We start from the raw sequence: 15,548 nt of genomic DNA, 5'->3' as shown, positions 1-15,548 counted from the left end.
TTTGATAAGGGTTTTCGAAATTCATTTCGACTATGAATCATAAAATAACTAATTGGAAACGAATACCCAACTAATTATCCAATGGGGTACCCCCGTGTGGTTTCGTAAACGCAAATTTTGAAATGCAACAGTACTAAGCTGTACCCAGTCCCAGTAATTACCTTAATGCCGCCTATGACCATCACCTTCCCTGTCAAATGGCTGTCAAGCCGTGCATAGCAAGGGGTGACATAAAAACGGAACGCCAAAAACGGAAAAAGGTACACCAAATTTTTTGAAGAACCCTTGGATGTATAAACTGGCACGCCCATGGATAAAAAAGGTAAACAAACAAGAAAGAGCACACGCACGAAAAAAAAAACAGAATTTGGCATAACAAGCTATTAAGTCTGTAATTTTTACAACCGACAATCTGGGGTTACTTGGATTGTAGTGGTTCATCCCCAGCAGTTGACAGCCTGTTTGAAGAAGCACCGCATTCTAATGTGCCCTGCCAACAAATTCAGGACACAGACGCTTGGAGACGTTCAAGATCGATCCCGGGCGGTGAACCCCGGGATGGGAACCAAAAGCTCTCGTGCGCCTGTGCCCAAGGATCCGCCTGTTGCCAAATGGGCCAAGACTATGACCGACAAACTGCACCAAATCGAGAGTCAAATCAATAAAGGGTCTGCCAAAAATGAGAAATTTGTCAAGAAGGACAACAAAACTACTGAGAAACAATAGAACGATTTGCCCCAAAATGTAATACATAAACGGTTTGTCGAAGCGATGTGTAATACTGAAAATACACTATCTGAAACGAAATATTTGTATCCCAATCATTTTAGAGTAAATCATTCTAGCTTGGAATATGTTAACAAAGGCTCCTCACACTCACAATACAAAGGAGTTTTGGGGACTCTCATTTGTTATCTTGTTAACCTTGAAACGATGCAAGGAGTCAAGGTGCGGGTATTGAATGACTCTGTCTCCAATACAAGTTTGATTGAAACTAATACGGCCAGAAAAGCACAATTGAAAGGGAAACCCAGGACATTGGTAACGACTGTTGCCGGTAATTCCACAGTTGCTACCAAAGAAAGAACAGTTACGTTTGCGCTAATGAGCCTAGATCAAACCTACATGACATCCCCAATCGTGGCAACTACAATCGATGCTATAGGCCAGCTTTTGAGTCCGATTCTGCTCAACCCGAAACATTATGATCATTTGGGCAAAATTAAATATACTGAAAGCGTCCTCTCAATGTATTGATTGCTGAACCGTGATATTCTCAATTAATGATGAGGGACCAGAAAGTGTCCTTGGATGCCACGGTTCCATCAGCCAAAGAAACCAGATTAGGTTGGATGTTGAGAGGGGCAGTTCCTCGGATAATTCTTGCTTTCTCTGAGACTGACTGTATGAATTTTGACCTTGAAATTATGTCATATCTAACAAAGTGTTCCAGCACAAATCAGGGGAGAACATGTCGGGTTTATTGTCGAGCAAGATCTGGTTATTGGAATTGAAGTAATAGCATGAGAATTGGGCATAGGAGAGGCACGAGTAAGAGTGGGAAATGTACTATGAAAATGGTGGGACCAGGAGGAACAATTGAATATATCACAGAAATGTTGTACGAGGATGCGGTTGAACAGTTTAATTTTGGGAAATTTTTAGTCCGGGGAGAATGTTGGGATCTCGCCAGACAAAACAGACACTGCAACAAAAACCACAGAGACACGGCAAAGTATCATGAGTCGGAAAAGCTCTAGTCCGTCCAACTACCTTGGAAGAACCCATCTCCAGAGGGTAGAGTTCTAAGCGACAATCTCTCAAGAGCCAAGGCCATGTTGATCTTGTCACGGAAGCAAATGAAGCGTTCTACCGCATGGGATTCCTGAACTTGTTCCACCTAAACGTCACTACCGGACGGATCATGCTAGTTACGTAATGACTAGTCATCCCGTGATTAGACCCGACAAAACCACAACAAAATGCAGAATCGTCATGAATGCCTCATTGCCCGATGAGAAGGATAATACGAAAGTTTTGAATAAACTTCTTCACCCTGGGCCAAATATGCTTCTTCAAATCATGGAATTGATTTTGCATTCAAAGACAAAAGAATTCATCGCGATTATTGATGTTAAGCAAATGTTTCTTTCGATACGTTTGAAGAATGAATCGGACATGGATATGCTTCGCTATGTTTGGGCTCCACCAGGGCAGAATAATCCGAATGTTTATCGATTTACACGTTTGCCGTTTGGTTGCGTCTGCAGTCCTTACCATGCCATGGTGGCGTGTCTGAAAGAAACGGCTAAAAAATGGAAACATGCATCTCCAAAACCAACGGACATCATCCTCAACAAAACATACATGGATGATATCCTTATTTTGGCGGATTCATCAGACGAAATAATTCTTCTCATATCTCAGATATTACTCATTTTGGATAGTGGCGGGTTCTATGGTCACAAAATTTCAGCCAATGATCCCCGAATCTTGAATGGAGTTAAAGGGAAGAGAGTGGATCAATCTCAAGTGATTTCTCTGCTCGGATTGAAAATGGATTTCAAGACAGATCATTTCATGTTTGATTTGGATGACAAATTGCAAAATTTCGACAATGAAACAAATGAAAAGATCCCACGCCGTGATGTTGTTTCTTTAGCCAGTCAAGTGTTTGATACTCAAGGCTACGTTTCCCCTTACATTATACGCTACAAGTGCATACTTCCAATGCTTTGGCTTAACAAGACCAAATGGGATGAGAATCTTCTGACAAAGACCACGAAAGACGAAAATGGTCGGGAGATCCCAGATCCGATTGCTCTACCGGCCGTTGACCATTTCAAGTAATGGAAAGATCAAAAACCATTACTGAAACAATTCGCCTCTCCCAGATGGGCGGAAGGGCCAATTGAAATTGGTGCCATTTTTGGCGACGCAAGTACAGTTGGAATGGGAGTTGCAGCTTTCCTGACATCGAATTCAGGCAAGACACGCAGTCCCCAGCTTGCCTTCTCAAAAAGCTCGTTAATGCCAAAGAATCTTCGCAAAGGAGCCGAGGCCAAAGACGCTCTCACAATCGCCCGTGCAAAACTGATTGGTCTCCTTATAGCAATGAAAGTCGGTCGGTACTTGATGAACGCGTTCAAAGGTGATATCAAGGAGAACTGACACGTCTATTTCACAGATTCACTTTTGAACCTACGGAGAACCCAGCGGGACCAAGGCCAATGCAAGGTTTGGGGAGAAAGACGCATTGTGCAAATTATTAATAAATCTGCAGGCTTGGAGATTCGCTTCTGTCCAGGAAAACTGAACCCAGCAGATGTGCCCAGAAGAGGGTGCACCGTAAATGAATTGGATGGACAATTTGAGTTTTGGTCCAAGGGTCCAGAGTTCTTGTCTCAGCCAAAGTCTCAATGGCCAAGACAACCAATGGTGGGATCTGGTTCAGAGAAACAATTGAAGGATGAGAAACTGGATGATGCTCTTCCAGAAGCGGCTTTCTACCATCTTCAAAGTGTAAAACTTCGAGAACAAACCGTCGGCGAGGTTGGGCCAAAAAATGAAAACCCTGAATATGTTCATTTTCTAGATGGACTTGTCCAGGATTGTGGTACTTTTATGAAAGCCATTACAGTCCTAGTTCGTATAAAGCGGCTGGCTGAATCTCGGAAGCAAAGCACTATGAAGAAGCTAGCTCAAGACCACACATTTCCTCCCTTATTCGTGTCAATGAAAGAAATATGTTGGGTGGAAAATGTGTTGGTCAAGCACCAATAAGAAAAGTTCTTGAAGAAGGAGATATAAGGCCTTAGGAAAGGAACACTAGATCATAACAATAAACTGCCCAAAAAAATCTCCATTGAAGAATTTGCCCGTGTTCTGGCATGAAGAAACCGAAGTTATTTGTCTTGAAACAAGGCTGTTCTTTAGCACAGGACCTCAAAAATCCGATGATTTTGCCAAAAGGCGAAATCGCAGTGAAGATGATCCTGCATTTGCGTCAGTCACGTCTCCACATAAGTCAGAAACAAGCGTTTGATTTAATGCGACGGAGATTTTTCGTTTCGGATACATGAAGAAGATTGTCCGTCAATGTAAGGTGCTACGGCGCGGTTACATTAAATTCAATGAGCCACAAATGTCAACATTGCCACCCCTTCCGATTGATAACCCAAAACCTTGGGTCAACGTCGGAGTTGAATACACCGGACCACTTGTCTGCAAGCATGATTGTCATGATGAGCTTAAAGCGCGATGTCAATCAGATGAGGATTGTAAGGGTCTGAACGAGTACGGAAAAACCTAAGTAATCAAGGGATGGGAAGCCAAATGTGTGCTCCTAAAAGCCTTTAAAGTATGGTTAGTCTAATTCACTTCCTTCCACACCAGGTCAATTCCTATTGAAATAGTGGAATCATGTTCCCTTCGAGACTTTATGAAAGCATTTTGTCGTTTTATTAGTCAATGTGGCAAACCGACGGTGTTTTATTCAGACAATGCAAAATACTTCAAGGGAGCACAGGCTCATTTCAAGGAATTGTTTACAAATGTCGACATCAATGCAATTGCCTCAGAAGCGTTCCAAGGAGATGATGTTGTAGAATGGAAATATAGCACTCCAGAAGCACCATGGGCCAATGATGTTACTGAGAGAATGGTCGGCATTTTCAAGCGACAACTTCGGATTGCTCTGCAAAAAGAGCTTCTAACATTACAAGCACTCCAAATAGTGATAGAAGTGAAATGCATTAGTAATGACAGACCATTGGGAGTGATCAGCCAAGACCCTACAGAGTGGATAATGGTAATTCCCAATCTTCCTATTTATGGAAGGCCAGGGACAGCTGGGCTAACGCGGACGGAATACTCTTTTTTCAAATCTTTCCCGCCAAAACACCGAGAGGCCCACTTTTGAATCGATGAGCAAACTCCTCATGGTAATGGCGTGCGAATTACGATCAATGTCAGTGGGGATTTCGCGTAAAAAGTGATAGTGCTCGGAGATTTCAAAGGTCCTGTACCCCCCAAAAAAGACCTGACTGGTTCCTGCCGCTGGTGGAGTGTCATTTACCCCGGGTTTCAAGTATGGAAGGCCTCCCAAGACAGATCAATTGGGGGCCAAAGGAAATGATGAACTTTGTTCGGTTTATTTGGGCTGTTCAGCTTACAAATTGATGACCAAGCCCATCAGGACGGTGTTGCGGTGTTGCCAGGGTGGTTGAGGTGATGGCTACCACTATCCCAGTTCTCCGCCAGACTTGGGGGTCAAGTTTGACTTTTGAAAGCCATACAGGTTGCTTGCGACCATCGTGTTCAATAATCAGTGTTGAAGGACGATGTCCAGGTCACAATTGCAACTCAGGCTTGACAGATCCAAGCCAGGAGCTCCAACTGTATGTACTATTCTATGTATTGTGTTTGGAGAGTAGAACCACAATAATTTGCAAACACCGAAGTGAAAAGATTAGTGAAAGGACATCAAAGTGCGAATTAAGTTATTCATTTGAAATTGTGCCAATCATAATAAACTTATGTGAGTAAAAAATTGCTTTTGCCTATCTTTTCGCCCTAACAACGCCTTTTTACTGGAGAGAAAAACCTTCGATAAGAACATTGGTCATAACTTAGAATTGAGAAAAAAAAACACTTTTTTGGGTTTGCTAAATGTTAACTTCATTGTCATCTTCTAATATATTCATATTTGTAATGTCATGATAAAATGTGGCAATAATGTAATTGTAGTTGACTACAGGGTTGACAATCATGTTCTAAGTTTATGAGTGAATGTTCTCACAATTCAGTTTTAAAGTTAAAGCTTGTCAATCAAAGCTAAATCAACATGTACAAAAGATGATGCTAAATTGTTTAAGACTTATACTTGGCCAGTGTCAACTTCAAGATGGTGACTGACCATGAACCACTAGTGACCATCTTCAATCGACAGGCTCTTCCTGAAATTGAGAACCCAAGGGTTTTAAATTGCCGAACTCGTCTCCTGGGTTATCAATTCACGGCGGAATTGAAACCAGGCGTTAAACATGCAATACCTAATGCTTTGTCTCGGTTTCCAGTGTCCAGTTCAAAGATCGATTTTGAACCTACAGAGGATGCTCCCAATCTTGTGGTTGCCAGCCAGATCTGGCTACTCCGATAAAATGTTGGATGATTTGATCGACATTGCGAGGGAAGATTCGTCTTATGCTGTTTTAAGGCAGCCAGCCCATCCTGAACGATTCCATGCGGGACCGGAAATCCGGATACCTTTCCTTGTTCAAGAAACTTGCTCCTGAACTCTCGGTCGAGGGAGATCTCGTCCTGAAAGGAAACCGAATCGTAATCCCATCTCTGGCTGTCAAAATCTCTAGTCATCAAGGGGTGGAAAAGACCAAAAGGAGAGTCCGCGAGATTGTTACGTCCGATACCGCTAACATTGTAACAGCATGCCCACAATGCACGTATTACCGCCCTTATCATCAAGCTGAACCTTTAGTTCAGGATGAACTTCCCTCACGACCTTTTCAAGTGGCTACGTCGGATTTATTTACATTCCATGGACATGAATAACTGGTTTACAACGATCGTCTTTCCGGCTGTCCTTTGATTGTGAAGTATCCGTACAGTCCTACTTCGTCGTTCTTGAAAAAGGATTTCTCGCGGATGTTCTCTATGTTTGGGATTCCCAACGTCCTACGAACCGACAATGGTCCCCAATTTGCCTCTCATTTATTCACACTATTCCTTGAAAGATGGAGGGTCTTTGAAACCGTCATCTCCGTATTACCCGCAGAGCAATGGACATGCTGAGGTTATGGTCAAGTCCGTCAAATATGTTTTGCGGAAGCCATGCTTGAGCTCCGGAATACACCGTTGAGCAACGGATTATTGCCGGCCCAAATGCTTTTTGGCCGCATATCCCAGTATATTATTTCTCATTAGGAAACAGGGGTAAAACGATGAGTTAGGCCTTACATTGGATCGGTTTTCACCCTCCATCTTGTTAAAGAGGTTACTGATAATCATTTCCAATGAATATAGTCCAATTTTCACGTATGTTATTGTTAATAATTCAAGATGATTGACATATTGACATTGGATTCCAGGATCGTGTAGTAGTTTATTGTTTATTGTGGGTACCACTCAAATCACCATGGGTGAGTATAAAGAGTATTGGTATGTATCAATATTGTAAAAACATGCATAAAAGAAGTATAAAAGAAGATGAAGGAAATGAAGAAGAGGAAACAAGCCAAACTTCCTCGCGGCAGGCACTAGTTGTTATCTGTTATTTCTTTAGGCAACAATTCCCGCAAAACTCGTAGGTTCCGACTTGTTCGTAGTAGTTGGCCTCTTTTTCTCTCTCTAGTTAATGAAACACGTTTGATTCACTTTCAAGGAGTGCTTGGACGTTTCTGGCAACCACTGACATCAAAAATATTTTTGAACTTTACACGAGTTCTTGTCACTCGTAACTTTTCTTCGCACAAGTCAAATTTCTCGGTTCGTCCATGTTGTATCACCCGTTTAGCTCAACTAAACTTGGACAGCTGACAAGCTTGAACAATAAGAAACAAAACCAGGTAGACAGGAATTCTTCGAGCCACAGATTAAAACTTGCCAGGCTCCCCCCTATAATTTCGAATGTCTATGGCGATGGAATTTTCCCGGCTTGGATAGCGTGACCATGATATTTTCAATTTCTGGTCGGGAGGTTGAGCTTAATGGTTTCTAAATTTTCCGCTGAACTATTCGGGTACATTTGGCGGCGTCAAATAGGTCCAGTGTAAAGTCGTCCATGAACGAGGGCAGATCCTGAACCGTGGAGCCGCGATGCGTCTGTAAGGAGCGCCGTCCGTACATTGGGATTGAAAGGTTTTACCAAGGCTGATGAGCACAAGTTGTCGCATGTTCGCCAAAACTCAGCATCGTGAATGGAAAGACACAGGAATATTTTACTTTTTTTGCTTCAGTAATTCTCTCATATTGGCCGTGGAGTGCGCAAGGTCAGGAGGGAAAGAACCAGATTGGTTTGCCAACCCCAAAAACGATCTCAAATCCGGAACAGACATACGTGTCGGAAAGTCCTTGATAGAACCATTTTTTGATGGATCTGGGCGGACACCATCCGGGGTTTCAACAAAACCAGCAAATTTGATTAGAAGTGAAACCTCATTATGTCTTAGCGCGATCAGTGTTGTGGGGTGTGTTCTTAACCGTGAAATCGGTCTCCCACCGCCTGCGCCATGTTCTATTCTTGTTTCATGGGTCATATATATTTCACGTACACTGCTTGGACAGACACATTACTGGCAACTGATTTTTCGTTGGCTTGTTCTCACATTCATAGATGCAAGCCATTCCCAGAGTAGAGACATGCCATGGACATAACACCCAGAATAAGAAATTTTGAATGGAAATTTTTGACCTTCTTTCTCTGATATCAGCAGGAAGTCAGGAGAGGACACCAAAGTCTTTAGCAACCACAGGTTACCGAAAAGCTTTCAATGACTAAGGTAGGTTTACATTACATCCTAATTATGTACCAGAAAAACTGAATCCATATTTCATCGCTTTATTCATTCAACTAAGTCATGTTCTTAGTGAATATTGTTCTTTTAAGTCCCGAGTCATTAGGGATAGCCTTTTGTAAGAAATCTAAACATCTTTCCCAAAGGCTGAGCAGGCCGCCCGCCGTTGCTTCAGGCATAAGGATCAACTCGCTTGGCTGAGTATTCGGGCATTTAGGCAAGCGCTGGTACCAGCAAACAAACTTGCCTGCCAATGGCCGTGATGCAAAATTGGCTTTCAAACTGGTTTTAACGAAGATGGCCTTTCCTCATATAGCAATGCGAGGGAAGGGTCAGCTTCTAAAAAAACGTGTTTGAAGCCCCAAACTTGCATCCCTGACTCTGGTACCAGCAAACAAAGGAACCTGCCAGAGTTTGCCTAAACGTCCCTATACATGATGACTCTTAACTCGTATATCACCATCACGACAGACGCCACACAATCGCTTTTGGCTTCCTTCCTCTTTGAAGCAGGGCGCCTTACTTTTCTCTTTTCATTCCACGAAGTCAAAATTCAATATTTGCAATCGACATTACAAATACCCCGAACAAACAAACTTTGATGAATTTCAAACCCAAATATAATGATAAAGTTGAAAATAGCTTGATTGAAATCTCATATAAGTGACAGAGACTCCATCGGAGCTCCTTTGTCCTTGAAGTCCCATCCTCCCTTCTCCTCATTCCGGCACACGAAGATTGTCTCCTCCAAGGTCGGAGGCATTACTTTGACCAAAAGCTTTTGCCGCACTTGCTCGTCCGATATGAGGAGCATAACAAGCATTGTGACCCAGTCATCGTGTGATGAATATTTTTGTCCTAGTTCTGCCTCAGTGGTTAGTTCTTGAAGCGAAGAGTTATTATCAAAACGCTTGCCCTCATCCTGTCGGCGGTTCAATAATCGAAAGCATTTTTTTAGGGAGGGGAGGGCTCACGGGCTTTTCTAACCGTTTCAGGGAATGTAATCCGCAGTACTATTAAGATGAAAGGTTATAACGCGTCTATTTATTAACTTTCAATCTTTATGTGACATTTGGTCGACCAACGAGTTTGAATTGGTAGACGGAGCAAGGCCTTAAATGTAGGGTTGATCTGGAATGCTATTTAAAAATTTGTTTAAAATCTCGACATGGAGGATCTGGACTATATCAACGTTCTTCCAATCTCTATCATTACCTCCAATAACCACAACCGACGTTTTTTTTTACTTCCAAAGCTGTGGCATGCGCACGACCTAGCTCAATGGGTGGTCCAAGAACCCATTCATTGACTTGTCTGTCAAGTATCTCCACAGCACCGTGAAATCCGTTGGCATCACTTCCCCCGATGATGACGGATTGACCATTTAACACGCTCATCGCACCCTTCATATGGGGAATGTTTAACGAGGCATAGATTTCTAGACACCGGATGTCGGACGACCGACCACTCGGCTGGTAAAACAGTACAATGGATGGTCTCCTGGGAATTGATTACAAATCGGTTGATTGTACTGTTTAGCCAACCGAGTGGTCGGTCGTCCGACATCCAGCGTCTAGAAATCTATGAACGAGGTTATCGGTTCCCACACGTTGGTACCTGCGTGAAGGACAAAGGGTTATTTATTAGTGGTACATGTTATCGTCTCCTAATTAAAAGAGAAGGAAAGCGATGTAATGTCTTCATTGGTCAAAGGTCACTCTGCAAACACCGCGAGCTGTATAGAGAGAGATCTGAGATATTTAAAAAATAATAATTAATTGCAGGGGTTTCTTGGCATATCTAGCTAATTCTATCATTCCAAATGCTGATCTTAGTTTGGACTTTTGTTTGAAAACAATAACGAAAAAATAACGTTGCGGATCGAGGTTGGCGCAGTGCCAGGACCGTCGCGACCAACTTCAGCATCGCCAGGAGCATCATTTACAGGGTCAAGAACACGTATAATGACACTGGAAACTTCAGTGATTGCACAAAATAAAATGAAAAAATAAACAAAGATTGAAGATGACTTCCACTGATCTGGATCAAGGGCAACCTGAATGGCGCCCAGTATAGCGGGATTCTTGGTGCAAAGGTCATCCCAGCTCTTAACAGCCGCTACGGCGCCGCGAACTAAAGTATCAGGAGTTGAAGTTGAGCTCCAGTAGATTCTGGCCCAAAGAATTTTGCTCCTCTTCGTCATGAACCTGAATCCAAGGTATATCTTCATTTGGATGGATGTATATCAAGGAGAAGGCCTTAAGAGTCTTCCAACCAAACAAACAGACCTTGTTGAAGTGGTTAGTGAAATATGTCCAAGGACTTAAGGCACACCTGGTACAGGATCCTCCATATTTATCTTTACCTACTTATTGATTCAAAACTTCTTGACATTCACATCTACAGTTTGATTTCCACTTATTCCATTGTTGCAGGTAAATGTGTGTGACACATTAATGAAAATGCTTCCATTTACATCCATAACAGCTTGGAGTTGTTTGCAAGACTTTCAGGCGGCACGCACGGTGACCTGGGGAATTTGAAATTTGCAGGGTCCCGGACACCATTTCCATTTTTGTTTTCCTTGTCCAGGACGATCTTACACATTTCCTGTCTCTTTGAACCTGCCCACGGCTTTCTTGACCAATAATTCGTTACATTTTTAAGCTTTCAAAATCTCATAGTTTCGATCTAAATAAAGAGGAATAAGTGGTTTCCTTCAGATCCAAAATGGGGCAAAAAAGCTTTCTCTTAGGGTTGCTTGGGTGACAAAAGAGCAGATTTTTTTACTGTTGCAGATTTGTGAGCCATACTAGTAGTCGGGAGAAGAGAGTTCCACGGATCCACGATCCGCACGAAGAAGCAATTCGACCGGGAAGACGATTTTGTCAAAGGTTTACGAACCTCTCGCTCCACAACACACCTTGTGATCCTCTCCGACATGTCCTTGGCCATCCGTATCACATCCTTGGTCGAATACACATTCTTGATAACGGTGCTACCATTGTATATCTTGAAAAAGTTGACCAGGTTGCTGTCAATTCTCCTCGCTCCAGTTAAGGGAGACCCCAGAGTCACAACCGTTCTGGATATTCCAGGCCAATAGACTCCATTGAAAACCTCGTCATTCTTTGTTGGACGGGCCTCTGAACCTCGTAAGAATATCTCAGGCCCGGAAACCAAGCAGAGGATGCATATTCAAGAATTGGTCGAACGTAGAGAGTGTACACAGGTTTGAGCACGCAAAGACGCCGAGTGGAGAAAAAACGTCGAATTATCCCAACCAACGCATTAGCACGACTGGCCACTTTGGCACAGTGGGCCGAGAACGACATTTTCCCGTCATGATGGATCCCCAGGTCATTTATTTGCTCTCCCTCTGATATAGGGCCACCACCCAGGACATAAATAGGCATGGGCCTCATGCTTTTGCCAAAGTGCTGGACTTTGCTTTGGATGCATTTAAAGCCATCCAACCCGAAAGAGATCACTTATGAATTTGATCAAGAGCATGTTACAATGTAATTTCGTCACGCACAGAAGAGATGGCGCAAAAGATTTTGGAGTCATCGACGAATTTGAGAGAAATCACCGGCTTGTTGACAACAACCTTGTTCAAGGAAACAAGGGAGGGAAGGGGACCAACTTTGCCTCCTTGAAGAACTCCAGACGACACACTTTGCCAATCTGACGAGATCCTATCTAAAACAACCAGTTGTGCACGCTCTACCAACCAGTGATTAATCCACATCCAGGACATCCCCCGAGACCCATCCTCACGAGCTTTCTAAGCAAGATATCATGATTGCCTTTCTCGAAGGCTTTAAAAAGATCTAGATAAACTGCATGTGTATGAATGGAATGGAAAAACATAGTGAACGAAATATAAAAACTATCATGCTTGAAAGCGAACAATCTGACGTCGATCACGAATTGGTCTTGAAGGAAGTGCGTCAGGCTCGTCAGCTGGCTCTTCATCATCGATGAGGTCATGAACGAGCAAATTGATCGGTTTCAGATCGATCCCTGATCTGAGACTTCGGGTTGTGTGGTCGGTTATTTGTACGTGATCATCCTTGGATCCAATCCATCCCGTGCCATCGTGGTGTTGATTTGTGGATTTCCAGTGGTTCCCGTCTCGAATCCTCAGCATGTCCGATCGTGAGGCCGTCCAGGTCTTGAAAGCCAGTCGTAAAGGCTTCAAGGCAGCTCTTTCACGGGCTAGGAATGTGGCCGAATCTGCGTTTGAGGATTACGTAGAAGGTGAACGTCCAACGTTGTTGGAAAGATTTGTTAATCATTGGGACGATCGATTACAAAAATACTTACAAGCCGAAGATCAGGTCGTATGCCATCTATCATCTGATTCCAAAGATGCAGATCCAGCTGTAGAGGAACACCTCGAGGCTCTTTTCAAAGCCCAATCCAAATTAATCGGTTTTCAACGTGATGTCGAAGCTTCACTGCTCCGAGCAGCGGGTGAGCATCGACCTCATCCCTCTCGTGAGTCTGGGCAGACCTTATCTCTTCCTCGATTAGATGCGAAGAAACCTCCATTACTACAAGAAGACACAGATCATAAAGTGTTCACACGGTGGCGTCCTTTATGGGATAATTACTCGCTCCTTATTTATCTAGATCAAAGGGACCAACTTACCCAGGTTGGACTCTTCTGGGAATGTTGTTATTCGGGATTTTTAAGTATCATCCAACATTCACTTGGGATCAAAACCAATACGGGTCGTACGGTGGTCGAGATTTTGGACCTAATTGAGGAGCACCTTCGCAGTCTCCGAAATATTCACCTCGATATGCGAGACCTTTTGGCTGTGAGACAGAAGGAGGGTCAGGATTATCTATCTTTCTGTAACTCCCTTCCAGAGTTGGCAGATTATGCTGACGCAGCCAAGATCACCGAGGATCGTCTTCTCATTGCACTCTTGTTACAGGGGATGAAGAATGACTCCGATAAGGCCAAGGTTATGGAACGCAATCCCTCAACATTCAATGAAGCCCGCAAGTGTATACTTGAACTTGAGACTGCTAGACAGGGTGCACGCAATTTCAGTCACCAGTCTTCATCTTTAACCGTGGGAGTTCTTGATCAAGTTGTCCATGTGACAAAGTCTAAATACAAGAAGAATGGGGGCAAATCGGGTAAGATGATTTTTAACAAGACTTTACCGTCCGAGCAGTGCCCGCTGTGTGGTCTTTCCAAGACCCATTCTCGTGAGGATTGTCCGGCATTGAAATCGTCTTGCCATGCGTGTGGTCGTACTGGGCATTGGCAACCCGTCTGCCGTCAAAAGAGTCCTTCAAGGAGAGAGGAGAAACGTGCGGGTGGGGTACACCTCCGAGTGGCTTCGTCTTCCACTCGTGAGCGCGAGAACCGCATCAACGTTATGGTCTCACCCCACAAATCGTCCAAGTCGGTCAGCCTTCAATTCTGCGCTGATACGGGAGCTGACGTCATTATCATTGGTATGAATCAATTTCGGGATTCCGATATTTGTCAACTAACCACTCTAGATCAACGTTCGTCAAACTCCGTCATTTCTGGTGTTGATGGTCGATCTCTTAGCTTGGTCGGTTCGTTCCGAGCTAATTTGTCTCTAGATGAGGATCATAAGGCCCATGACGTAACAATAGTCGTCAGCTATGATGTTGACGACTCGTATCTGAGTATAGATGCTTGTTGAGCCCTGGGTATTGTTGGACCCAATTTTCCACAACCAATGATTTCTGTAATTGAAAGAGAGGTCGTAAGAATCCCTGATCCGACTGTTTGGTCGTTGAAAGAGCGAGAAGAATGGATTACTTCCTTACCTTCTTTGCCTTCTAGGGAAGACTTCATGAACGTTGAATCCAAACTTAAGTCCATTTACAGTACGGCATTAGAAGATTCAAGTTTGAAACCCATGCGCGGTCCAATCGTGGGTGATCATATGGTGATCACCTTAAAGGAAGGAGCAAGATCGTTTGCCATTAATACCGCGCATCAGATCCCTATACCTCAATTGGACCCCGTCAAATCCAGTTTGGATAAGATGGTTGATAGTCAGATAATAGAACCCGTGGATGATATTCCAACACCTTGGTTGTCATACCGAAACCGGATGGATCTCTCCGTCTGTGTGTCAACTGAACGAGGTTGAATACTGAAGTCGTTCGTTCTATTCATCCCATCAAGACTCCGTCCGAGGCCATTTGTGGGTTCAAACCCCGTGATAAGTATTTCGTCAAGTTGGATCTGGTCAAAGGCTACTGGCAAATGCCGCTGGCCAAAGAATCGCAAGAATTAACCACTTTCATTACTCCTTTTGGGAAATACCGTTTTCTCCGTTCACCCATGGGATTTATTTCAACCGGTGATTCCTTCTCTTATAGAGGCGATGTCGCAATGTCTGGCCTTGGCATTCAAAAGGTTATTGACGATATGGCTGTGGGAAAGGAATTGTATCCTGATCTGGTTCGCGTTACCTGTGAGATTCTGGAACGTTGTGTCCGTTTCGGCATGACTGTCAATGCCAAGAAGAGCGTTATTGGCGGGGCCGAAGAGATCGATTTTGTCGGGTATCGTATATCTCGCGATAGTATTAAGGCCGATCCTGAGAAAGTTGCAGCCATCTCGAGATTCCCCTGCCCAGAGGATCGCCAAGACCTGACATCGTTCATGGGTCTTATTAACCAGTTGGGTCAATTTTCGAGCAAGATCGCTCACAATGCTGAGCCCCTCAGAGATTTGCTAAAAATAAAGAATGTGTTTTCATGGTGTCCCGAACACATGAACGCGTTTGAGAAGGTAAAATAGGCTCTTACCTCTCCTCCTATTTTGGGAATGTTCCAACTAGGGGCCGAAACCATCCTTCAGACAGACGCATCGAAATTGAAAGGTCTGGGTTTTGCGCTTATGCAGCTCCATGAGGGTGAGTGGCGACTTATTCAATGCGGATCCCGGTTCCTGAAAGATGCAGAGAGTAGATACGCTATTTTAGAGCTAGAAGCTTTGGCGATCTA

The 15,548-nt window shown here is 43.6% G+C and overlaps 1 protein-coding gene across 1 annotated transcript; it reads left to right on the top strand.

Annotated features, from left to right (window-relative positions):
- Positions 1 to 12,682: 12,682 nt before the first annotated feature.
- On the top strand, positions 12,683 to 15,413 carry LOC131892153 (uncharacterized). The gene is made up of 2 exons (XM_059241930.1): positions 12,683 to 14,012; positions 14,919 to 15,413. Exons 1-2 carry the CDS (start codon positions 12,683 to 12,685, stop codon positions 15,047 to 15,049), a joined length of 1,461 nt encoding a protein of 486 aa, XP_059097913.1. The 3' UTR covers positions 15,050 to 15,413.
- The last annotated feature ends 135 nt before the right edge of the window (positions 15,414 to 15,548 follow it).

This window comes from Tigriopus californicus, chromosome 12 (assembly GCF_007210705.1).
Source record: "Tigriopus californicus strain San Diego chromosome 12, Tcal_SD_v2.1, whole genome shotgun sequence".
NCBI lineage: Eukaryota > Metazoa > Arthropoda > Copepoda > Harpacticoida > Harpacticidae > Tigriopus > Tigriopus californicus.
Note: the sequence above shows the minus strand (reverse complement) of the source record. Positions and strands in the feature narration are given on the sequence as shown.

Bases quoted from the DNA above. Each gene is read 5' to 3' on its own strand.
- LOC131892153 (XM_059241930.1), top strand. From the start codon at position 12,683: ATGTCCGATCGTGAGGCCGTCCAGGTCTTGAAAGCCAGTCGTAAAGGC. The intron at 14,013-14,918 runs GTATGAATCAAT...CTTCTCTTATAG, and splicing joins AGCTGACGTCATTATCATTG to AGGCGATGTCGCAATGTCTG.